This window comes from Neofelis nebulosa, chromosome 7 (genome assembly GCF_028018385.1).
Source record: "Neofelis nebulosa isolate mNeoNeb1 chromosome 7, mNeoNeb1.pri, whole genome shotgun sequence".
In the NCBI taxonomy this organism is placed as follows: Eukaryota; Metazoa; Chordata; class Mammalia; order Carnivora; family Felidae; genus Neofelis; species Neofelis nebulosa.
Genome location: NC_080788.1, coordinates 83,237,010 through 83,264,194, shown reverse-complemented (window position 1 = coordinate 83,264,194; position 27,185 = coordinate 83,237,010). Strand labels below are relative to the sequence as shown.

Sequence of the window (27,185 nt, the reverse complement as noted above, 5' to 3'; positions counted from 1 at the left end):
CATAGAATATCTTTTTTCATAACATCATTTGTGGTCTTTGTGTATTTTTAGATCTGAAGTGAATCTCTTGTAGGCAACATATAGATGGTTTTTGCTTTTTTTTTTTAATCCATCCAGCCACCCTATGCCTTTTGATTAGAGAATTTAGTCTATTTACATTAAAAAATTATTATAGGTTTGTACTTATTGCCATTTGTTAATTGTTTTCTGGTTGTTTTGTAGCTCCTCTTCTTTATTCCTTTTATTTCCTGTTCTTCATCCTTCTGGCTTAATTCTTTTCTTTAGTTTCCTATGTTTGGACCCCTTCACTTTGTTTCTGAGGACCTATTATAGGTTTTTTGTTTGTGGTTACCATACATTCATATAGAAAAATCTGATGTATAGCAGTCTATTTTAGGCTGATGGTTGCTTAAGTTCAATCACATTCTAAAAGTGCTATATTTTTACTGAGCCCCTCCCCATGTTTTATGTTTTTGTCATCATACTTTACATCTTTTTATTTTGTGTATTACAAAATTAATAATTATTATAGAAAAAGTTGATTTTCCTTTTGTGTTTTAACCTTCACACTTGTTTTATAAGAGGTTGATCCACTACCTTTATTATATAATTGCCTTTACCAGTGAAATTTTTGTCTTTCATTTATGGTCTTTTTTTTACTGCTTAAAGGAGTACCTTTAACATTTCTTGTAAGACTGGTTAAATGATGATGAACTCCTTTACTTTTTGCTTGTCTTGGAAACTATCACTTCAATTTTGAATGATAATTTTGTGAGGTAGAATAATCTGTGCTGTGTTTTTTCCTTTCAGCACTTTGAATATACCTTGCCACTCCCTTCTGGCCGGCAAAATTTCTGCTGAAAAATAAGCTGATAACCTTATGAGAATCCCCTTGTATCTAACTAGTTGTTTTTCTCTTGTTGCTTTTAAGATTCTTTCTTTTTTTTTTTAATTTGACATTTTAATTATAATGTGTCTTGCTTGATCTGTATCTCTTTGATTTTATTTTGTTTGAGACTTTCTTGTGATTTCTGAGCTTGGATATCTGTTTCCTAGGTTAGGGTAGTTTTCAGCCCCTTTCTCTTTTCCCTCTCCTTCTGGGACCTCTTAAATGCTAATGTTAGTATGCTTGGTGTTGTCCCAGAGGTCCTTAAAATATTATCATTTTTTAATTTTTTAAAATATATTTATTTATTTTCAAGAGAGAAAGAAAGTATGAGTGGGGGAAGGGTAGAGAGAGAGGGAGAGAGAGAGAGAGAGAGAGAGAGGGAGAATCCCAAGCAGGCTCTGTGCTATCAGCACAGACCCTGATGTGGGACCTGATCCCATTGACTGTGAGATCATGACCTGAGCCAAAACCAAGAGTTGGGTGCTTAATCAACTGATCTACCCAGGTGTCCCATCCTCATTTAAAACAATGTTTTTAAACTCATTTATTTTTGAGAGAAAGAGAGACAGAGTATGAGTGGGGAAGAGGCAGAGAGAGAGGGAGACACAGAATCTGAAGCAGGCTCCAGGCTTGGAGCTGTCAGCATAGAGCCTGACATGGGACTCAAACCCAGGAACTGCAAGATCTTGACAGGAGCCCAAGTCAGACACTTAACCAACTGAGACACCCAGGTGTCCCCCCCCCCCCCCCACACACACCCTCCTCATTTTTTAAAATTCTTTTTTCACTTTGTTTTCCAGGTCACTGATCTGGTCTGTACCATATAATCTGCTGTTGATTCCCTCTAGTCTGTTTTTCATTTTAGTTACTATATTGTCCATCTCTAATTGGTACTTTCTTATATTTTCTATCTCTTTGTTGAAGTTCTCACTGTGTTCATCCATTCTTCTGAGTCTTGTGAGCATTCTTATGACCATTACTTTGAACTATTTATCAGGTAGATTACTTAGCTCTGTTTCATTAAGGTCTTTTTCTGAGGTTTTGCATTATTATTTCTTTTGAAATATATTCCTTTGTCTCCTCATTTTGTCTGACTCTATGTGTTTATTTCTGAGTATTAGGCAAATCAGCTACCTCTCTCAGTCTTGAAGAAGTGATCTTATATAGGTGTCCTATGGGGATCAGAAGCATAGTCTTCCCCTGATCACCAGAGCCAGGTGCTCAAAGGAAATCTCCTGTGTGTGCTATGTGTGCCCACATTTTGTGGTGGGGCAGTGGCTGTGGTGTAGCAGTGGACAGAGCTCTCTGCCCTGCCCAGCTGGCTGGGGTACTACAGCTGCCACTGAAGTGGAAGAAGTGTTCTCTCCTGACCCAGGAGGCTGGGGTTGCACTTAAGGGAAAGGCTCTGTCCTAGTTAGGCTGGTTGGGGTGCTGTGGCTGCCACTGTGGATGCTGATGTGGTAACGGGCATGTTCTCTCCCTGGCACAGGTTGTTGGGGCACCGCATTTTTTGTTGTGGCTATAGCAGTGGGTGAGGTCTCTCCTCACCCCCCAATGCCACCCCGCACCCCACTGTAGCCATGAGAAGGGCTCCACATTGGTCTAGCTAGCTAGGGCACTACAACTGCCACTGTGACCACAGTGGTGGGCAGGTCTGTCCCCCGGACCCAGCTGGCTGAGACACCATGGTGCTGCTGCAACTGTGGCAGTGGCTTGGGCTGTCAGCAAACTGCACTTGCCCACATTAGCAGGCTAGAGTGAGAGCTCCCAGATCGTGCCCACCAGTATTGGCACTGGTAAGGTAGAATAGGACTGCAAAAGTGGCATCCAACATTGTCTACATCCCCAAAGAGTGTCTCAGCAGATTCTTCCCTGTGTGGCTAACACCGCAGGTGAAAGTGGGTCTCTCCCATCTGTGTTCTAGGTCCTCTTCCTAAAACTGGTGTTTTATCATTGTCAGGGTGCATGAGACGGCACATGAGCTCTTTGAGAGTAGGTTCTCCTGAACATAATCCCTGTTAGTTTTCAAAACCTAGCTTTTGGGGGGCTCATTTCTCCTGTGCAGGATTTAAGGGTTGAAGTGCCTGATGTGGGGTACCTTGGTCCTTAGAGGAAAGTTCTGTCCTTCTAATATGCCTCCCAACTGTGGATTGCTACACCTGAGATGCAGTTTTTCTTTCTTTGGCAAGACCTTGTCTCTGCCACTCCCACCCATCTTCATGCTATCCCTTTGTCTCTCATTGGGGAGGCTCTGTTTATGCAGTTCTTAGGGCTTTTTTCTGAAGAAATTATTCCATATGTAGTTGTATATTTATTTTGTCCGTGGATAGAAGTAAGCTCAAGACCCTCCTATGCCACTGTCTTGAGCAAAGATTTTTTTACCTAACTTTCTCACTCTATTTTATTTTAATTAATTTATTAATTTATTTATTTATTTATTTTGGTGTTGTTATGCTACACAGTTCATCTGCAAGTTTTTTCAATTTGTTGCAAATCTCTAAAAATTTTTCCTATTTACTGGAAAAAGAATGTGCATATAAGTGGACCTGTGCAGCTCAAACCCATGTTGTTGAAGGGTCAACTGTATGTATGTTTATTTAGTTATTGTTTTTCCTCATAACACTTATCACTATCTGCAATTATTTTATTTTAATTCCTGTAGTTAACATCCAGGATTATATTAGTTTCAGTTGTGCAATATAGCAATTCAACAATTCCATATATTAGTGCTCATCAAGATAAGTGTACTCTTAATGCCCTTCACCTATTTCACCCATCTCCCCCACCTATCACCTTCTATTTGTTCTCTATAGTTAAAATTTTGTTTTGTTTGTCTTTTTTTTTTCCCTTTGTTCATTTGTTTTGTTTCTTAAATTCCACATATGAATGAAGTTATATGGTATTTGTCTTTCTCTGACTGGCTTATTTCTCTTAGCACTATACTTGGTAGATCCATCTATATTGTTGCAAAAGGCAAAATTTCACTCTTTTTTGATAGCTGAATAATATTCCATTGTATATTTATAGCACACTTTCTTTATCCATTCATCTATTGATGGACACTTAGGCTGCTTCTATAATTTGGTTATTGTAAACAATGCTGCAATAAACATAGGGGTGTATGCATCCCTTAGAATTAGTGCTTTTGTTTTCTTTGAGCAAATACTCAATAGTGTAATTACTGGATCATAGGGTAGTTCTATTTTTAATTTTTTTAGGAACCTCCATACTGTGTTCCACAGTGGCTGCACAAATTTCTATTTCCACCAACAGTGCAAGAGTGTTCCTTTTTCTTCACATCCATGCCAACACCTGCTGTTTCTTGAATTTTTGATTTTAGCTATTTTGACAGGTGTGAAATGGTATTTCATTTTGGTTTTGGTTTGTATTTCCCTGATGATGAGTGCTTTTGAGCATCTTTTCATGGGTTTGTTAGCCATCTGTATGTCTTCTTTGGAAAAATGTCTGTTCATATCTTCTGCCCCTTTTTTTAAATAAAAAAAATTTTTTTGGGTGTTGAGCTGTACAAGTTCTTTATATATTTTGGACACTAATCTTTTATCACATATGACATTTGAAAATATCTTCTCCCCTTCAGTAAGTTGTCCTTTAGTTTTGTTGATCATTTCCTTTGCTGTGCAGAAGCTTTTTGTTTTGATGAAGTTCCAACAGCTTATTTTTGCTTTTTTTCCCCACTTGCCTCAGGAGACATATCTAGAAAAATATTCTCACAGCCAATGTCAGAGAAATTCCTGTATGTGCTCTCCTAGAATTTTATGGTTTCATTTAGGTCCTTAATTCATTTTAGTTGGTTTTGTGTGTGGTGTAAGAAAGTGGTCCAGTTTTATTCTTTTACATGTAGTTGTCCAGTTTTCCCAATGCCATGTGAGGAAGAGACTCTCTTTTTCCCATTGTGTATTCTGGTCTCCTTTGTCAAAGATTAATTGACCATGTAATCATGAGTTTATTTCTGGGCTTTCTATTCTAGTCTGTTGATCTATGTGTCTATGTCTGTGCCAGTACCATACTGTTTTGATTACTACAACTTTTAAAAACTGGCAATGCAGGCATACTTATGGCAGAATCCCAGACTTATTTCCAATCAACATCCCAAAAGCCTTGTATTTGCAACACTTTTGAAGTCTTTTCTAATCTAGCTTCTTGCATAGATTAACTGTCATATCATTTTCTCCTTTAGTTTTGTCTTTGAATTCAATAGCAAACTCAAGAAAATTTTACAAAGAAGTCATCCAATTACTTTTAGAAATACTTTTAGAGTAAAAAAATATGGAATGATGATGTTTGATGATCATAACCAAAACATTTCAGTCATAAAAATACGTGCCGAAATCTAAACTTTACTCTATTATTCAAACTTTTCCATTTTTCAAAAGCAACTTTTTTCCTATCAAATATTTTTCTTTTTTATTCAGTGATTTTTCATTATTTGATTTATTTTTTCCAAATAATCCAATACTTAACTATACCCGTGTATTTTTTCCAATGAATCCAATTCTTTCTTTACATGAGAGCCAATGGATAAGAGTGCAGGGAAGCACTGGGTTTACTTTCAAATGGAATCCTCTAACTAAATCCAACTTAGCTTGAGTCTTTAGATCTTCAACATATCATTTACAAAGTCTTAGGACTGACCATCTAATAAAAAATAGTATGTTAGGGGCGCCTGGGTGGTGCAGTCGGTTAAGCGGCCGACTTCAGCCAGGTCACGATCTCGCGTCTGTGAGTTCGAGCCCCGCGTCGGGCTCTGTGCTGACAGCTCGGAGCCTGGAGCCTGTTTCCAATTCTGTGTCTCCCTCTCTCTCTGCCCCTCCCCCGTTCATGCTCTGTGTCTCTCTGTCCCAAAAATAAATAAAAAACATTGAAAAAAAAAATTAAAAAAAAAAAAATAGTATGTTAACAGAAATTACTGTGTTGCCATTTGTTTATATGATTTTTCTTGTATGCAATTCGAAAAAGATTTCTAGGAAATTTCTAATATAAAGGAAAAATAAGATTATTGGGGGTGGTGGTGAGGCAAGAAATTATATCAATAAAGCCTTTAAGAGCTGTGAAAGAGCTTAAAGCCCTGGAGTCACATATTCATGGATCCAGATCTTTTTCCTCCACTTACTAGTTCTATGACCGTGGGTAATTAATCTTTCAAAAAGTTAGTTTCGTCATCTACAATGTTATCACGATTAAATGACACAATGGATGGTAACCCAGTGACTAAGACAAAGTACACATTCAATACTGCTAGCAAATAACACAACAGCCCCATCCTTTTAGTGACTGACACTTAATATTCCTTGGCTTTTTATAGGGATATTGTCCAGAAAATAAAAAAAAAATAATTTGAGAAAATAAAATAAACTGAGAGACACATGCCCTCACAATGTTTGATACCTTGTTTTAGGAATGTTGGGTTTCCCTAAGGGAATTGGTCAATATTAGACCAAACCTGTCTGGTAAAGGTTTATTGAGATGGCATTTGAAAAAAGAAATCTGACTTGTGATATATAGAATTCACCACTGGAAAACTGACCTTCTTGGTACAAATTCCATGAAAGTCAGGAGTTTCTGTGAAGCAATTGTGAATTAATAAGAACCTCCAAGTTCTTAAAAAAAAAATGTTTAAATAAATAAGTGTCAATGAAATATCAGTGGTTAACCAACTCACATGGCAAACCAAATTCTCTTTTTTATTTTTTCCTGGTATTGTAAAAGGGAAAATGCTTGCTTAGTTCTCTTTCTTAAGGTTCTGTATAAAATATTACTCCTTTTCAAATACAAATCAAAACCACACTCAGATATCACCTCACGCCAGTCAGAGTGGCCAAAATGAACAAATCAGGAGACTATAGATGCTGGAGAGGGTGTGGAGAAACGGGAACCCTCTTGCACTGTTGGTGGGAATGCAAACTGGTGCAGCCGCTCTGGAAAACAGTGTGGAGGTTCCTCAAAAAAGTAAAAATAGACCTACCCTATGACCCAGCAGTAGCACTGCTAGGAATTTACCCAAGGGATACAGGAGTACTGATGCATAGGGGCCCTTGCACCCCAATGTTTATAGCAGCACTCTCAACAATAGCCAAATTATGGAAAGAGCCTAAATGTCCATCAACTGATGAATGGATAAAGAAATTGTGGTTTATATACACAATGGAATACTACGTGGCAATGAGAAAGAATGAAATATGGCCTTTTGTAGCAACGTGGATGGAACTGGAGAGTGTGATGCTAAGTGAAATAAGCCATACAGAGAAAGACAGATGCCATATGGTTTCACTCTTACGTGGATCCTGAGAAACTTAACAGGAACCCATGGGGGAGGGGAAGGAAAAAAAAAAAAAAGAGGTTAGAGTGGGAGAGAGAGCCAAAGCATAAGAGACTCTTAAAAACTGAGAACAAACTGAGGGTTGATGGGGGGTGGGAGGGAGGGGTGATGGGCATTGAAGAGGGCATCTTTTGGGATGAGCACTGGGTGTTGTATGGAAACTAATTTGACAATAAATTTCATATAATAAAAAAATAAAAAAAAATACACAAGATACCCAGGTAATTCATATGTACACTAGACTCTGAGAGCAACTGTTACAAATCTTGGCACTGTAAACTAGTGCTGTCCAATAGAACTTTGTACAATGATGGAAATTGCCTGTGCTATTCAGTACAGTAACCAACAACTGCATATAACTATAAGAACTTCAAATATGGCTAGTGCCAATAAGAAACTAATCTTTTTATTTTATGTAATTTTAATTAATTTAAATTTCGATAGCCACATATGGCCAGTGGATACCATATTCTACATTGCAGCTGTAACTTTTTATTCAAACGTATTTATGGGAACAATGTATGCCTTCTGAAGCTTTGGGACATTTGTTCTTTTTATCTCATTTGCCAAAGGTTATAGGACCCTCATAATACATTGATACTTGTAAAAAAAAATTACTCCTTTTCATAAATGAGTTAGAGATGGTTAATTTTTGGCAATTAAAACTTCTTCACATATCACTTGTGATAATGAATAAATTTGATCCATAATTTCCTAAATTGTATTGGAAAAATGGAATTACCTAATTTCAAAATCCAATAGACTTAATACGTATTTATAAAACTCCTGTTAATTTACTTAATTAAAACAAGAGTGGATGCATATGCAACATTCATATCATTAAAAAAGAACTTATCTTAAAGAGACAATTTAGGATGCTGATTCAGGACAGTGACTCTGGAGCCAAGATGTCTAGGCTTTGACAGATCAGTTACAAACTAGCTGGGTCACTTTGGAAAAGTTGCTGAAACTCTGCTTCAACTTTTCTTATGCAAAATTGAGAGGATAATAGTACATATATCATATGACTATTAAAAGTCTTAGATGAATTAACATGTAACAGAAAAGGGCCTAACACCTAGTAAGTGTTACTATGTTAGCTATTATTATTTTTGTTGCTGTTGTTTTTTGGCCCTTCAGAAAAGGGATGCTCATTTTATTTACTTACTCCAAAGCAAGGATACTCACTGTCAGGCTTCAGGGCAATCTATCAACCCATTTATAACTACATGTAAAATTCTGTATATCCCCATGTGTTTTTAAAATAGTCTTATTGAGGTATAATTGGCATAAAATAACTGCATAACTTAAAATGTACAATTTTATACATTTTGACATATAAATATACCCACAAAACTATCACTACAATCAAGATCATGACTATATTTACCATCCCCAAAATCTTCCTCATTACACTTCATAATTCCTCCAGTGGTCACAAAGATTTTACCCTATAATTTTTTTTCTATTTTGTTTTACATTTACATTTACATCTATGATCCATTCTGACTTCATTTATTTTTAAACTTTTTAAAAAAATGTTTATTTATTTATTTATTTTGAGAGACAGAGAGAGAGAGAGAGAGTATGGAAGGGGAAAAGAGAGAGGAGAGAGAGAATTCCAAACAGGCCTCGCACTGTCAGTGCAGAGCCTGGTGCGGAGCTCAAACTCACAAACCATGAGATCATGACCTGAGCCAAAATCAAGACTCAGATGCTCAACTGACTGAGTCACCCAGGTTCCCTGACTTCAATTTTTCAGGATGGTGCATGCAATATGGAGTTCAATTTCATATTTGTGCATATAGATGTTAAATTGTTCCAGGATCATTTGGTGAAGGACTACCCTTGGAATTGCCTTTGCATCTTTGTCAAAAATCAATTGACCATTTTTGTGCAGCTCTATTTCTGAAATATCTACCCTGTTCTATTGATCTATTTCTTGGCCTTGACACTAAAGCCATACTCTCCCAAACACTGTAGCTTTAAGTCTTGAAATCAGGAGGTGTAAGTCCTTTAACTTTATTCATCTTTTCCAAAATTGTTTTGACTATTCTAATGCCTTTGCATTTCCATGTGAATTTTAGAATCAGCTCATAAATTTCTACAAAATACATTACTTGAAATGTCATTTGAATTACATTGATCTTACAGATAAATCTGGGGAGAATTGATATCTTAATATTGTGCCTTATGATCCATGAGCACAGTATACTTCATCACTCATTTAGTTATTTAATTTCTGTCACCAATATTTTGTAATTTTGAGAGAATAGGTCTTCATGTATTTTGTGAGATATATCCCTAAGTATTTCGTATTTTTGCTGTTATTATAAATGATACTGGTTTTTTAATTTCAAATTCTGGTTGTTCATGGATAGCACATAAAAATACAATTGATGTTTGTATATTGGTTTTGTATACTATAACTTTGTTAAAGTCTTTTACTAGCCCTAGGATCTTTTTTTTTTTTTTTTGGAGAATCTATAGCATTTTCTACATAGATGATCATGAAGCATGTGAGTAAAGATAATTTGGTCCCTTATCTTCCAAGTGGCATGCCTTTAATTCCTTTTTTCCTTGCTTTCTTGTATGGGCTAAAACTTCCAGTGCGATGTTAAATAGAAATGGTGAAAATGGACATCATTGCCTTCTACTGATATTAGGAGAAAAGTATTCAGTCTTTTACCATTAAATATGCTAGCTTTAGATTATTTGTAGGGGTTACTGGGTGGGTTTAGTCTGTTAAGCATCCAATTCTTGATTTTGGTTCAGGTCATGATCTCTTGGTTCATGGGTTCAAGCCCCACATCGGGCTCCATGCTGACCATGTACAGCCTGCCTGGGATTCTCTCTCTGTCCCTATCCCACTCACTCTCTCTCTCTAAAAAAATAAATAAACTTTAATAAATAAAAAATAAAAAATAGATTATTTGTATACATCCTTTATTAAGTTGATAAAGTTTCTACATTATTTTATCTAAATAGTTGAACTTAATGGCATAATTATTCATAATATTCCCTTCATATTTTTTAATATTAGTAGAATATGTAGTGATGTCTATCTATTATTCCTGATGTTGATAATTTGTGTATTTTCTCCATATTCCCTGATCAGTCTTGATAAAGCTTTTATCTTTTCAATAAAACAGGTTTTTTTATTTCATTGATTTTTTTCTCTATTGTTTTTCTGTTTTCAATTACAGTGATTTCTGCTCTGATATTTATTTCCTTGCCCCCCCTTCTTCTACCTACTTTGTGTTTAATTTGCCCTTATTTTTCTAGTTGCATATGGTGAAAGCTAAGATCATTATTTTAATAGCAAATTTTGGTGGCACAAATTTTAATTTTTTTCTATTTCTACTCAGTACAAAAACACTTGATAATTTCCCCTTCTAATTTCTTCTTTGTTCCATGAGTTGTATATAAATTTGCTATTTAGTTTCCATATATTTGAGGATTTTATAAATATATGCCTATTATTTATTTCTAAATTAATTCCATTATAATAAGAGAGCATACTTTGTATAATATGAGTCCTTTTACATTTTAGACTTATTCTGTGGTTCAGAAAAGAGTCATTTTTGGTAGATGTTCTGTGTGCACTTGAAAATAAAGTATATTTTTTGTTGTGGGATGAGGTGTTTTAAATGTCAGTTAGATCAAGTTCATTTATGGAGTGTTTATGGCTTTTATATTCTTACTGATTTTCTGTCTGCTTATTCTGCCAATTATTGAGGAAAAGTGTTGGAATCTCTTTCCAAAACTGTGTATCCCTGCCTACTTGTATCAGTTTTTGACTCATGTAAGTTCTGTTATTAGAACATCAACATTTACTAATGGTGTGTCCTCTAAATTAATTAACATCTTTATCATTAAAAAAAGTGTCCTTCTTTACATCTTATAATATTTTTGCTTTGAAATCAAATCTGTTACATATTAACAGTTGTGTTAGTTTAATGTATGTTTTTCCATACTTAACCTATTTTGTCTATAATTAAGGTGGGTTTATTATAGACAACATATAGCTCAATCTTGTTTTTTTAATCCAACCTGACAATTACTGCCTTTTAATTGAAGTTTTTAGTCCATTTACACTTAGTAGAATTACTTATATGATTGGTTTAATCTTCCACCTTACTTCTTTCTCTTTGTTACACCTGTGCTTTATTCCCATTTTCCCTTTTTTCCTGCATTGTGTGTGTGTGTGTGTGTGTGTGTGTGTGTGTGTGTGTTTATGGTTAATGATTTCATTTCCCTTGATGGACTTTTAGATACAGTTTCTTGTCATAGTATACATTTTATGTTTTCACAATCTATCTTTAAATGATATTATACTACCACATGTAGTATAAGAACCATTCAACAGTATAATTCCATTTCCTGGTCTTTGTGATATTGTTGTCATATGTTTTACTTCTACATGTTTTGTAAATCCCACAATACATTGCTACTATCTTGTTTTAAACAACCTATTATCAATTCAAGAGATTTAAATAATACAAAAATAGTTTCATATTAACCTACATAGTAGCCATTTCCAGTACTTAACATTCCTCTGTACAGATTCAAGTTTCCCACTGATAGCATTTTTCTTTTGCCTGCAGAATTTCTCTTAACATTTCTTGTAATGCAGCTCTGCTGGTGATAATTTTTTTCTTCTTTTGATGTCTGAAAACTGTTTTTATCTTTCTCTTTGAATATTTCTCTGTGTGTAGAATTCTTGGTTGTTATTTTTTCCTAATACTTTAAAGATGTTGCTCCACTGTCTCCTGATCTGCATTGTTTTGAAAAAGATTTCTGCTATAACTCTTAATAATAATAACTCTTAATAAGTCTGCTATAACTCTTAATAATAACTCTGTTTTCTCTGCATGCTTTGAAGGTATTCCCTTATCACTGGTTTTAATCAATTTGGTTATGATGTCCCTTGTGTACTTTTTTCATGTTTATTGTGCCTAAAGTCTACTGACAAGTATAAGTTTATACTTTTCATCAAATTTGGAAAATTTGGCCATTATTTCTTCAAAAATTGCTTCTCTTTATGTCCTTTCTTTTAGGGATTCCAATTACATATATATTGTGTTGCTTAAAGTTATCTCACAGCTCACTCATGCATTGTTTTCTATTTTGTCTTATTTTCCTCTGTGTTTCATTTTAGACAGTTTCTATTGTTACGTTTTCAGGTTTATGAATCACTTCTACAATATTTAATTGTCTGTTAATACCACTCAGTGTAGTTTTCATCTCAGTTATCATAGTTTTTATCTGTAAAAGTTTGATTTTTGACAGATATCTTCAATGTTTATACTTAATATGCACAATATTTTTGTCTAACTTCTTGGAAGTTAGCTTCTCTCCGCAGCTCTCTCCTCTCTAGTACTCTATAGCAAATAGCAAAATAGATATAGTCCTATAGCACATTTAGCTGTCTTGGCCTCCTCAGACTCCCAGACCTGTCTCCTCAACTCAGTGAGACTGCCAGAATCTGCATAGACTTCCTCTCCATATGCTGTGCCTTGGAATTTCTAGGCAGAAAATTGGGTAACCATAGTATCACTTCATTCATTTCACATGCAAGGTTAAAATTTGTGATTTTGGGAGCACCTGGGTGGCTCAGTCAGCTAAGTGGATGACTTCGGCTCAGGTCATGATCTCATGGTTCATGGGTTCAAGCCCAACATTGGTCTCTGTGCTGACAACTCAGAGCCTGGAGCCAATTCAGATTCTGTGTCTTCCTCTCTCTCTGCCTCTCCCCACTTGCTCACTCTCTCTCTCTCTCTCTCAAAACTAAAAAAAAAAAAATTAATGTGATTTTACCCAGTTTTTTAGTTGTTTCAGGTACAAGGGTAAACATGATCTCATACTTTATCTTGGCTGAAAGTGGATATCTGCTTATGTATTTTAAGAGGAAGAAGGCCCACAGCCTTCATCAAGGAGTTATGGCCTCTTTATTAAAAGATAAGAAACACTGTTCTGAGTAAATTTATAGATTATTGGTATGGATGATTGTCATTACAATGGATTGTCTTATACATTTTAATTTTCATCTATTGTAAGAAGTGTTATTTAAACTGGTAAAATCTTGGTTCTCTATAATAAACACATAATAAATTCAGAATGCTATTTTGGAAGATGGGATGGCTTAAGGTAACATAAATGTATAGTACTGTCAGTCAAGATATGGGCCTGAATCAACGAAAGGAATAAAAGGAACAAAGCTCAAGTTTCTTTGGCTCACAAAGAAAGAAGGCAGAAGACTAGGAAAGAAAAAAACCAAAAGATACAATTCAAATGAAAATTAGAATTAAAGCTTGAAAAGTATGGACACACATCAATATTACAGTTAACACACACACACACACACACACACACACAAACACAAACACACAAAAGTAAGTCTGGGTAAAGAGTTTAAATGTATGAAGAACAAGTGTAATGTAAAATAATTATGCAATTTCAAAATCTTGATAAGGGAAAAAGATACTTTTGGGATTTGTCAAGATACTTGATAAGGGAGAAAGGTGCTTTGGAGGTTTTATGCAAGATCTCTTGCTTTCTTGTAACTTTTGAAAAAGAGATAAATATATTCATTATTTACCTAGTTAGGGGTAATAGGGAAGTTTGACATTTATACACTTACCTAAATTTTTCTGAATATTATGGAAAGTTTTTCCATATTTTTGTCTGTAATTAGCTATGAATATTACCTAGTATGATAGTTATTTGTACATTTGTATTATCTTTCGAGCTGTGCTTTTTAAGGAAGGGGAAGGGATCTAATTTACTGCTGGATCTCTAACACTGACTACTATAGAGTATCTCTTAGAGAAAATTCACTTATTTAACAAATATTATGAAGTACCTATTAAACCATATGTGAAGTTTTAGGAATGCAGAGGTGAACAGAAACTGTCTATGTGGCTGCTTTCTTCAGACCAATGGAGAAGACCAATAGTAATCGAATCATCACATAAACAGATGTCAATTGAACCATAAGGAATACTGCATATGTGATTAAGTGACATCTCTTATATAAGCTATTTCCAAAATGACTAATGAAGACAATCCTATAACACAGTGACTGAATCAGAGCTTCTAATTTGCAGTATCAGAACCTAGTCCACATTTAAAAAAAATTTAAATCCCAGTTAGTTACCATATAGTGTAATAATGATTTCAGGAATACAATTCAGTGATTCATCACTTGTATATAACACCCAGTGCTCTTCCCAACAAGTGTCCTCCTTAAGGCTCCTTGTCCATTTAGCTCATCCCCCCTGCCGCCCAACACCACACCCATTTGTTCTCTGTATATGAGAGTCTCTTATGGTTTGTCTCCCTCCTTGTTTTTATATTATTTTTGCTTCCCTTCCTTTATGTTCATCAGTTTTGTATCTTAAAGTCCACATATGAGTGAAGTCATATGGTATTTGTCTTTCACTGACTGATTTATTTCACTTAGCATAATACACTCTAGTTCCATCCACACTGTTGCAAATGGCAAGATTTATTCTTTTTGATTCAATTCTTTTTCATTGAGTAATATGTCATTTTATATATATACCACATCTTCCTTATCCATTCATCACTCAATGGACATTTGGGCTCTTTCCATTCTTTGGCTATTGTCAATAGTGCTGCTATAAACATTGGGGTGCATGTGCCCCTTCAAATCAGCATTTTTGTATCCTATGGATAAATACCTAGTAGGGCAAATGCTAGGTTGTAGGGAAGTTCTATTTTTTATTTTTTGAGGAACCTCCATACTGTTTTCCAGCGTGGCTGCACCAGTTTGCATTTCCACCAGCAATGCAAAACAGACCCTCTTTCTCTGCATCCTTGCCAAAACCTGTCATTGCTGGAGTTGTTAATGTTAGCCATTCTGACTGGTGTGAGGTGGTATCTCATTGAGGTTTTGATTTGTACTTCCCTGATGATGAGTGATGTTGAACATTTTTTCATGTGTCAGCCATCTGGATGTCTTCTTTGGAAAAGTGTCTATTCATATCTTTGGCCCATTTCTTCACTGGATTATTTGTTTTTTGGGTGTTGAATTTGACAAATTCTTTATAGATTTTGGAGACTAACCCTTTATCTGATATGTCATTTGCAAATATCTTCTCCCATTCCATTGGTTGCCTTTTAGTATTACTGATTGTTTCCATCACTATGCAGAGGCTTTTTATCTTGATGAGGTCTCAATAGTTCATTTTTGCTTTTGTTTCCCTTGCCTCTGGAGACATGTCAAGTAAGAAGTTGCTGTGGCCAAGGTCAAAGAGGATGTTGCCTGTTTTCTCCTTTAGGATTTTGATGGCTTCCTGTAATACACTTAGGTCTTTCATCCATTTTGAGTTTATTTTTGTGCACATTGTAAGAAAGTGGTCCTGGTCATTCTTCTGCATGTTGCCGTCCAGTTTTGCCAAAACCATTTGCTAAAGAGACTGTCTTTATTCCACTGGATATTCTTTCTTGCTTTGTCCAAGATTAGTTGGCCATATGTTTGTGGGTCCATTTCTGGGTTCTCTATTCTGTCCCATTGATCTGAGTGTCTGTTCTTGTGCCAGTACTATACTATATTGATGATTACAGCTTTGTAATATAGATTGAAGTCTAGAATTGTGATACTTCCAGCTTTGGTTTTCTTTTTCATGATTGCTTTGGCTATTCAGGGTCTTTTCTGGTTCCATACAAATTTTAGGATTATTTGTTCTAGCTCTGTGAAAAAGCTGGTGTTATTTTGATAGATATTGCATTGAATATGTAGATTGCTTTGTGTAGTTTTGACATTTTAACAATGCTTGATCTTCTAATCCATGAGCATGGATTAGAATTTTTTTCCATTTTTTGTGTCTTTTTCAATTTCTTTCATAAGCTTTCTATAGTTTTCAGCGTATAGATTTTTCACCTCTTTTGTTAGGCTTATTTCCTTTCATGGTTTTTAGTGCAAATGTAAATGGGATTGATTCCTTGATTTCTCTTTCTGCTGCTTCATTATTGGTGTATAGAAATGCAACCGATTTCTATGCATTAATTTTATATCCTGTGACTCTAGCATATTCATGGATCAGTTCTAGCGTTTTTTTTGTGGAGTCTTTTGGTTTTCCACATAGAGTATCATGTTGTCTGCAAAGAGTGAAAGTGTGACTCACTCCTTGCCAATTTGGATGCCTTTTATTTCTTTTTGTTGTCTGATTGCTGAAGCTAGGACTTCCAACACTATGTTGAATAACAGTGGTGAGAGTGGACATCCTTGTTGAGTTCCTGACCTTAGGGGGAAAGTTCTCAGTTTTTTCCCATTGAGGATGATATTAGTGGTGGGTCTATCATATATGGCCTTTGTGATCTTGAGGTATGATCCTTCTATCCCTAATTTCTTGAGAGTTTTTATCAAGAAAGGATGCTGTGTATTTTGTCAAATGCTTTTTCTATATCTATCGAGAGGATTATGCGGTTCTTATACTTTCTTTTACTAATGTGTGGTATCAAATTGACCTAGTCCACATTTTTATCCAATAGCTCATACAGAATTTCCTTCAGAAATAACTTTTGAAGAAAAGAGTATACCACCAGATACTTCACATCATGTTTTAGAACTTGGAAACATTGTCACTGTCATTGGAAACACCACCATCACACAGGTCAAAAGGCATCTTCTTGGTGGTCTCATGAAGGTGAATAGCCTTATAGAAATGTAATAATACTCAAAGCCATGTTGGGGGAATACGAACCGTGATCATGAATGTAGATATAGTTTTAAACCAAATGTCAGAATAAAAGAAAATGTATTAAATAAATGCATGTACTCATTCATTTAGCAAATATCTGTCAAACATCTACCATGTGCAAGTACGTCCCAGGCCTTGCAAACAGGCACTGAAAGTCCCTGTGCATGAAGGACCAAGGGGATGGCATGAGGGTGAGGCATATGATAAACAAGCAAACAGACCAGTTAGAGACTTCTGATTTTCTGCATAGGTAGCCTCCCACAATGGTCAATGGTTGCTTGCCCATCAAAGCAATATGGACTCTTTACTAAACAACAGAGATCAGAAGCAAGAATTATCTCCAACTTAATTAGGTACCCTCTGCTGACTGAATTGTTGCCATTAGTCTTACTCTGCTCTATCCTTTTCTTGACAGTGATTTTCAACCTTGTTTAGCACAGACCTTATTTGCTACCTCCATCATTCCAAAAGCCTACACACTCAGTAGACAACCTAAAGAAAAGGGGAGACTTTTCTCTACCTGCAATTTATATCTACCTCTATGTGTTAGCTTGAGCCTCTAAGAAGTAGCCGGGGTTTTAAAATGAAAGCTTACTTCTACCACAGAAGCAGGATAAAAATGTCTACATCTAGTCCACAGAGATCTAGTCCTGCAACCCTGATCATATGATTTCAAGTAAATCCCCAAAGAAAGCCATTTTTGTCTCCTCCAAAGCAGCTTGAATGCTTCCAAAATGTCAGAGCTTCTCCAGGTGCAGATGGTTTTTGTGTAAGTTTTATTATGGTCACTACTATGCTTAGAGGCTTCAAAACTATAGAATAAAAAATAACCTCTTTTGCCCTTCCAAACACTGAAAGAAAGAAAGAAAGAAAGAAAGAAAGAAAGAAAGAAAGAAAGAAAGAAAGAAAGAAAAAACACACTAGCTAAATAGCTTCATAGGTCTTTTCCAGGAAAGACATCCAATTATATAGACTCTGATTACTGGTAATAACTTGAAGTCTTAAGAAATTTAACAACTTCAGCTCAAAACAATTAAATTGAACTGTTGATGATACTATCACCCCCTAGACTCAACATAGCTGCAGATGCAGAAAAAGTGAGAAGGCTTACTGATTCATGGTCCCTTCTGTTCCCAGTCCCCAATGCCAAACACATCAGACAGCAAATATTAAGAATTTGTTAAAATTAGAATTCACAGGAGAAGACTTTTTTCAGTGGCAGGATTATTACATTTGATTTTTCAGTTTTGAATCTTGGACTTTCCAAACCCATAGAACTGATAATATAAACATATAACAATAACTTTCCATTCCATGTATGTATGTATGTGTTTCATTTATGTAAGTCAAACATGAAAATTAGGTATTCAACTAATGGTCAGTGACTTCAAAGTCATTTGGGGAATGTAATTTTTTATCAATAAATCTTTTCTATTAAGAATATGAAGGTTTTCTGGACAAGAACTTATTCTCTACTATTATTAAACAACCTTAGTCACATATATTTCCTTCATGTATCAATGGTTTGAACTTATAATCAACTTGGAAAATTCTTAAAAGGGACCCTACCCCTACCTTGAACACTGCATTAGAATTTACAGAGGAAACTTTCTAGCTCTCAGCAATGCATATCTGTCAAAAGAAGCTCTAAGCAAAAGAAATGGAGTTTGTTGTACGAACAGTGTTGAGTCATCATGTAATGAAAAGGTAAGCAGTATACTTTATGTCATTGCCTCATAGAGCAATGCCTCATAGAGCATACACATTGCTACACGTGCTTTCAGAGTAGAAAGCCGCCTTCTAACAAAATCTTCATGGGGTATTTTATGATTAAAGAGTATCACTGGTGAAGGAATGACTGAAGGAATTAATGGCTTAGTTTGGCAAGATTAAGCCAACTCTTCCTGTGATTTTTTTCAAGACAATGAGATACACTGAAACACTTCTTATTGGTAGGCAAATAAATCTCTGTGCTATGACAAATGGAATTTCATCTAGTGGTTGGAGAGATCTATCTCTTTCTTTCACAAAACGACTTGTAAGATGAATACATTTTCCAAGTTCTGAAATAATTTTTTTCTGAGAAAAATAAGAGACCATTATGCTTAAAAAAAAAAAAGTATCACTCACAGACTCCTTTCCCATCTTCTTTTGTAGCCGTGTTTGCCACTGAACAGCTTGCATGACAATGGCTTCCCATCTTCTTTCAAGATTTACAATGATCAGTTGCATGGGCTGGTGGTCTGCGTTCAGATTGCAAGTGTCCCGGTCATCCAGAAGATGCTGGCACAATCGCAGGATGGAGGCCACTCCACGTCGTCGCTGTTTGATTTCACCACAGAGGGACTGCAACACAGAAAGGGCTTGATCCGTGGGTGTTTATAAAGCATAATTCCCCCCAAATTGAAACACCTACTTCCACCATAATTTCAAATTATAGTGATATGCTTGGCTATGAATAAGACAAGAATGGCTCTGGAGTTGCCTTTAGATTGGAGACCGTCTACTGATACCCAACTAATGCCAAAGAATGTAGCTGCATCCCAGTCTTCTTCCCTTTTTTTCAATGATTTCTCCATCTAAAACGCTGGGTCCCACCTGGACACCTAGGTGATTAACAATTTACAACTTAATGAAATTTAGGTCATATGAATGCCAAACAGATTGACCTGCTTTAATTCCAGGTGACAGGAAACACAAAAGATAGAGAAGTGCTCCAAAAGGAAATGGAAATTTTCCAAACTTACTCCTAGATTTTTTGAGGCCAAAAGTTTAGTTTTCTACTGGCTGGGAATAAGTTAAATAAGATTGCAGAGAAGTTTCATACCTAACATCTATTATTGGGGAAAAATGGATAAGCAACATTTCTCTTCCGAAGCTTGATTAACAAAGCAATAATGTTCTGAGAACAGAAATTAGGATACTGGATTATTACTGCACTATTTGTTGGTTGCTGTTTCTTTTAATAGACATTCACACATTTTAAGAAGGATATGCATGCATCAAAATAGCATTTTGCCCCCAGAAGCATTTGTATTGCTGCAGTGACCCTAAGCTGAACGATTCAAGCAAAATAGTGGGTACACATGTCTAAAAATATTATATCTTTTCTTTGCCTACGGATAGTGTGTAAGTGATATTCTAATTCAAAGCCTTCAGGAGAAATGATGATTATATCCACAAACATCACTGAATTACTAATCTCCTTCTACTGCTACAATTGGACTGTTCTAACAGTTAACAGATTGCTTATTAATCAACAAGGGTAAACAAGACAATGCAATTTCATTTAGTGTGAGAGTTTTAATGCCTAAACGTATTTGTGCTTAAAATGTTAATCTAGATAAGGCTTCATTAGTAGAAGTCTTAAAATGATTAAATGCGGTTCATTGAAATGTGCACAGAGTGGTAGTAGATCAGCAGGTGGACATTTCATACAGATGTTCCACTTACTGATATAATACATGCAGTAGCCATTTAAATGACCCTAGCTCCGTAATAGCTGAAATTCTATTATTTCTGTAATGAAAGAACACTGTACCTTTAATATTTCTGAATTTTAAATAAGGTGAATGACAAATTCCCAAACCTCTATTTATGGCAAAATATGACTAGGAATTTTATTATTCAATTTACACCAGTGCAGCATTTTTAGTTATGTTTCCTGAACTTACCCTTATTTATTTTCCTAGCATTCATTATTATTTTCCTACATAACTCCTAATATAACCACCAGGTCTGACAAATTTCTTTACTGATGCTATTCATTTGTTCAAGGCTGAATGAGGAGAAACCCCTAGACATTCAAAGATAAAACTTGAGGGCCTATCAAAGCAAAAAGCATTGTTTCCATCTCCTCCCATCCTGCTAACTTCCCCCTCCTAAATACATTCTCTCTCTTTCCCTCTCTCTCTCTCTCTTTCACACACACACACACACATACACACACACACACACACACACACACACACACACACACACAATTTGCTCTCTTGCTCTAGAACTGTTGAGCAAGTCAAACTGTCAAGTCCAATTAATACCTGCCAAATTTTGATCCAATATTAACATTTCAAGATAATAATATAGCCAACTGAAATTCATTGAAATGAGTCCTATGAATATGAATATTGAGGATTTCTTTGTTTTGTTTTGTTATACATTTGTTAACAATAAAGGGCTAGAAAAATCAAGAGTGATATTTCCATACCATAAAATTGGATCTTGCAAAACTCTGTTTGAAGTTGACTAGACCAGTAACTGCATTCATCAAGCTAGCAAAAAGTCCCCATGTCTCTTAGCCAAATGAAAATTTGCCATGGACAGCACTAAACGTATGTGTGTAGCTAGCACAGCCACATTGGTAACATTTACAAAGTAGCCCAAATAAGCTTCATGCACCTTAAAGGCATTTTTGAAGTTCTGAAACAGGGCATGTGAGATCACTAGGGGAAATTTTCATAAACGTCACTGGCCATAATCTTTTTATGAGTATCTAGAATGCACCCAGTATTAAAGTATCCAGATGAACCCCAACCCACATCTTAATGTGAGTCAGTCCAGGTAAAAAACTGTGAAAGCTGTTTTTGATGTTCAATATAGGATTTTATTGAATGTTGACATTCACTACCTAATTTTGGGATCTTCACAATTCCACAGTTTTTTTTTCTCTTACTTTAAATATCTAAAGAACTTGGTCTACATTCTGGATTAATAATTTATCCTATATGTACAGTGGGAAATAACACTACTTTAAAAAGGAGGCAAAAATTGAGAATTTTAAATGCCAACATAATTTTTGATAGTTTTTTATATCTAGGAGATATAACTGATAAAATAACATTCTTCTACATAAATGAGTTTCCATGACAACCATTAAAATATACATATTTATTTATAATCACAAACACATACTCAATAAAACCAGTGCATTTTCTGGTGATGTTTCTTAGAGTCAGTAGTTTACGTTATTTCCATGATAAACTATGCACAGAAAAATGTTAAATGTAACTACACAGGAACAAATAAGTATTGTAACTACTCCTGGCTTACATTTTCAGAGAAAAGCACTTTTAAACACAAATCCAAACTAAATAACCTAAGCAAGGCACTGAAATAAGATAAACTCATCCCTGCCTCTTAGACTTCCTCAAATGTGCATTGTACCTTCTGTCTGCTAGGCAGTGGTTTACTCATGGAGGCTTCAAACAGGAGCAAGTTTCTGCTCCTTCTCTCAAGGAGCTGAGGTCTACTGAAGGTGGACTATCCACAAATAAGCATGGTACCAAGAGTAATGTAGAGAGAGACCTGTTAACAGAATGTTTGTGCAAGTTGCTTTTGGAGGAGTTGGTGAAATCTCCAGGGAAATAATGGAAACCAGATGGTCCAAGCTGAATGGTTGTGGTTATAAAGATAGAAGGTTCGGGAAGCAAGTAGCCTGGGGCAGTGGGAGCACCTAGTGTGTTAGGGAGAAGAGACAGTGAAGCAACTGGACAGGAAGTAATTAACAGAAAAATTTGTAATGTTTTTCATTATTGCCAATTCTGAAGCATTTTCCTTGATATCTGATGAGATATGCTTGATTCTCAAGCCTAGTAATATTGCCTTCACAGAAAAGTATAAAGACAAGAAGAGTAAAGGAAATTTATTTTTTTAATTTTTTTGATGTTTATTTACTTTTGAGAGAGAAAGACAAAGCATGAGTGGGGAAAGGGCAGAGAGAGAGAGAGAGAGAGAGAGGGAGGCACAGAATCTAAACCAGCTCCAGGCTCTGAGCTGTCAGCAGAGAGCCCAATATGGGGCTTGAACTCAGAAACGGCAAGATCATGACCTGAGCTGAAGTCGGTCACTTAACTGACAGCCACCCAGGTGCCCCGAGTAAAGGAAATTTAAAAAGAAAGAAAAAAATCCCACTAATTATCAGTATGTCTAAGAAAGAGATTCCAAATGTTTTTGTATTAGTTGTCCTATTATTTGGTCATTGTTAGGTTAGGCAATGTCTTCTTAGAAGACTACCTCTTAGTATGGAGGTCATTGTCTTACAACACTTCAGAATCCAATTGGTAGAATATAGTTTGGTGTGCTACTTTTAAATTTCTAATCCCTTATTTATTTTAAATTTCTATTCAATTTTCTCGTGTTATTAAAAAGGCAGACTTGCTATAAGAAGTGTAGAAAAGTAAAAATCAAAATTTCTAAGTCATTGTTTTCCTTTACAATAATCGGATATCCAACCTTCTAAACACATCTTTTTCGACGTGTTACAATAGAGTTGCCAACAGGCTGAAGGTTTTTCTATCACACGTATAAACGGTCTGGTTTTCAATTAATCAATGGTGATGCAAAGGATGTTTTTGGTCTATCTTGGGGGGGGGTCTTTTATTTATTTAGTTGTTTGTTTATTTTTAACATTTTTATTTATTTTTGAGAGACAGGAGACAGAGTATGAGCAGGGGAGGGGCAGAGTGAGAGGGAGACACAGGATCTGAAGCAGGATCCAGGCTCTGAGCTGTCAGCACAGAGCCCAAAGCAGGACTCGAACTGGTGAACCACATGATCAAGACTTGAGCAGAAGTTGGACACTTAGCCAACTGAGCCACCCAGGTGCCCCTGTTTATTTATTTTTTTAATGAGGGTTTTTCTTTCTCCCCTCCTGACATTCTGTCAGCCTTTTTGACTGTTTAAGCCACTCTATTATTAGCCAAATGTGATGTAACATCCTTTTTGACATTGGCTTCAGTTTAACACAATTAAAGGTAAGACTTCCAATACTGATACTTCGTTTTTCATTATATATTAAACATATGCATATATACACACATATACATACATATATTGTATAATATTATACTTACTTGTATACCCATATTCTTGACCTTAAATAATAGTGTCATCTACTATCACAGAAGGATATAAATAAGCTTACAAGAAAAGAACTACAATTAGACCAAAAACCAAACCACACAATAAAACATAAGAACTAAATAAAGAGAGATGAAGAGGAAAATAAAAATTTTAAAATACCAAAACTAAGCAGAAAAAAAATCTGTTTAAGAAACTCCAAAGCAATTTGTGTCTATATCTCTTACATAATTTTATTCAGCAGGTTAATGTAACATCATTAAATAGGTCAATATTAACAAAGTGATAGGACATTAGATGATCTGTCAACTAAAAACTATATATGAAGCAATTCCATTTATAAGAGCAAACATAACTTTATTTTCTAGATTGATCAAGTTTTTAACAATATCTATTGAGTAGGCCCTCTATGTAGCAAGCACAATAAAGAAGTTTTAACCTGCATATATGATACATACTTGCCTTCAATCTAGTTGGAGTGAGGAAATAACAGAGAGAGGAAAAAAGTGAAAAAGACATGCAAGTTCTTCTGGCTTAAATAGTCACAAGTAAATAGCTCCACCTCTTTGTTGCAAGGGTCCCCCACACTTTTTCATGTTGTCTTTCCTTTTTGCACTTTCTGTATTTTACCATTTTAATTTCATAAGGTGGGAAACTGTCTTCTCTTAGTCTGCTACCTGTGACCAGATTTGTAGAGCAAATATTCTCAGAGACTTCTCCAGGCCAAGAAGCAGTAGCATCACCTGGAAACTTGGAAATGCCAGTGCTCTAGGGCCACTCCACCTGTTCTGAATCTGCAACTCTGGGACAGGCATCAGTGAGCTGTGGTTTAACAAACACTATATGTGATTGCAATGCATGCCGAAGTTTGAAAACACTGGCCTATGGAAACAGAGGAACTTAGTTTTATAGATAAGAGAATTAATCCAATTGAGCAGATTTTTTTTTTTAAAGTATAAAATAGAAGTTACAATTCTGTTTCTGGAGTCACATTGTTAGCCAAGAGCCTAGAGACCACACCAATGGTGCTCAGTTCTTTTTTTAATTGTTACTGAATTACTGCCAGAAAAAGAATCAATCAATCAATGAATAAGTCTTTTTGACCAGAGATATCTTTATCTTATTAGTACGTGCTTGATGATCTTTGGAATTTTCAGTATAATTATTAAGCATGATGATATGTTAGGTTGTTTGAATACTATATTTGGGGATTTTTCTCCTTTTAATCAATTTTATCAAAGAAATTATTTAGTAATTAATGACTCCAATACATGTGTCATTGTGCTAAAGATGCTTCTCTCAGAAAGTGTATATAATAAAACAAAACCATGATGATTGTTCAGAAGGTACAAAGCATCAGATGCAGATAATGTTAATGCTACAGCCATTGTCTAACAAGAACATACAGTATGTGGGGAAAATGAGAGGCAATACTGATACCTCTATGAGCCTTCAAAAGATGCTTTTCACTGGTTGGTTCTGGATTATTATTTTGGGGCAAGGACGCCAAAGACAATATGATGGTATTTCTTACAGCAATAAACATTTATTGAGTATCATCTATGTGCTAAACACCACACTTTTCATTATAGGTTGGAATTAGTAATTAAGGGGAATATAATAAGATGTGGCACCTGTTTTTAGGTGCTTGTTATTTGGCTGTAAAGAAAAGACTCTCCCTCCTCAAAGTAAACGTTGACTTGGGGGATGAAAAGATCATTACTAGCAGGAGTATATAGATTAAGGTTCATGGACCTAGTACTATGTTAAAGTTGCCGAAGATCAAAAAGGTGGAGGGAAGAGAGGTCAGGCATTACAGTTGGAAGAGTCACATAAGAAAGGTCAAGAAACTACAATTTTGGTAACATTTTAAAACAGGATGGAAGTTCAAGTGGACAATGATGATACTCATAATTCAATTATCCATGCATCCATCCATCCATCCAACAATCCAAATGCACTTATTGAGTGCCTCTTATGTACCAGGCACTGTGCTCAGGGATGGGGATATAACAGTGAGCAACAAGAGTTCTGCTTTCATAGAACTTACATTTGAATTTGTGTGTGTTGGGGGGTAGTGGTAAGAGGCTGGAAATAAAACATAAATAAACCTACAAGAAAATATCAGATAATGATGAGATATAAAATAAAATAGGGTGAAATGGTGGGAAGTGGTGGGGGTTACTTTAAACTGGATAGTCAGTAAAGCTTCTCTGAGGGGGTAACATCACATAATAAAACATTTAGATATAGAAACAACATAACTTAGTGTTCTGATGCTGCAATAATTTAGACAAGATAATGTTTGTAACATGGCCAATTCAGGCCATAAAAAGGCATATTTTATGATTAAGTATAGGATATTAATGATTAATGATTGAATGCTTTCCAATAAAGTAAGTGGAATTAAAAAGATCTTGATACAATTAAGTCAGAAAAAGCATTTTGAATAAAAGGGGCTGGGATAATTGCATATCCACATGCAAAAGAATGAATTGAACTCCCCCACCTCACATCATATACAAAATTAACTCAAAATGAATCATAGCCCTAAATGTAAGAACTAAAACTAAAATTGGGGTGCCTGGGTGGCTCAGTTGGTTAAGTATCTGACTTCAGCTCAGGTCATGATCTCATGGCTCATGAGTTGGACCTCACATCAGGCTCTATGTTGACAGCTCAGACCCTGGAGCCTCCTTCTGATTCTGTGTCTCCCTCTCTGCCCCTCTCCTGCTCACACTCTGTCTCTTTCTCTCAAAAATATGATAAAAACATTAAAACATTAAAAAAAAAAGAACTACAACTAAAAACATCTGAAAAGAAAACATAGGAGTAAATATTCATTACCTGGGGATAGGCAATGGTTTTTTAAATAGGACACCTAAAGTAGAAGTGACTTCTGACTTCTTAGGCAGTGATTTCTTAGAGATGCCACCAAGAGTACAAGTGACTTTTGGACAACTTAATCAAAATTAAAAACTTCTGCTCTTCAAATGACACCATAAAAAAATGAAAGAACCCACAGAATGGGAGAAAATATCTGAAAACCCTATATCTTATAAAGGACTTGTACCCAGAATATATAAAGAACCCTTAAAACTCAACCATATAAAGATAAGTAACTCCATTTTTAAAAAGGGGCAAAGTATTCAATAGACATTTATTCAAAGACAACATACAAATGACCAATAAACATATGAAAAAATGTTCAATATCATTAGCCAACAGGGAAATGCAAATCTAAACCACAATTAGATACTACTTCACCCACACTATGATAGCTAAAATAAAAAAGACGAAAATAACAACATTGGCAAAGATATAGGGAAATTGGAATTCTCATACACAGTTGGTGAGATTGCAAAGTAGTGCA

The 27,185-nt window shown here is 35.4% G+C and overlaps 1 protein-coding gene across 7 annotated transcripts in view; it reads right to left on the bottom strand.

The window, feature by feature from the left end:
• The window catches only part of AKAP6 (A-kinase anchoring protein 6), a 500,699-nt gene that overhangs the window by 44,867 nt on the left and 428,647 nt on the right, over positions 1–27,185 (bottom strand). For all 7 annotated transcript variants that reach the window (XM_058738770.1, XM_058738775.1, XM_058738774.1 and 4 more), the window contains one exon: positions 19,085–19,300. In XM_058738770.1, the coding sequence (XP_058594753.1) occupies positions 19,085–19,300 (216 nt within the window). The remainder of the gene's footprint in view (positions 1–19,084; positions 19,301–27,185) is intronic.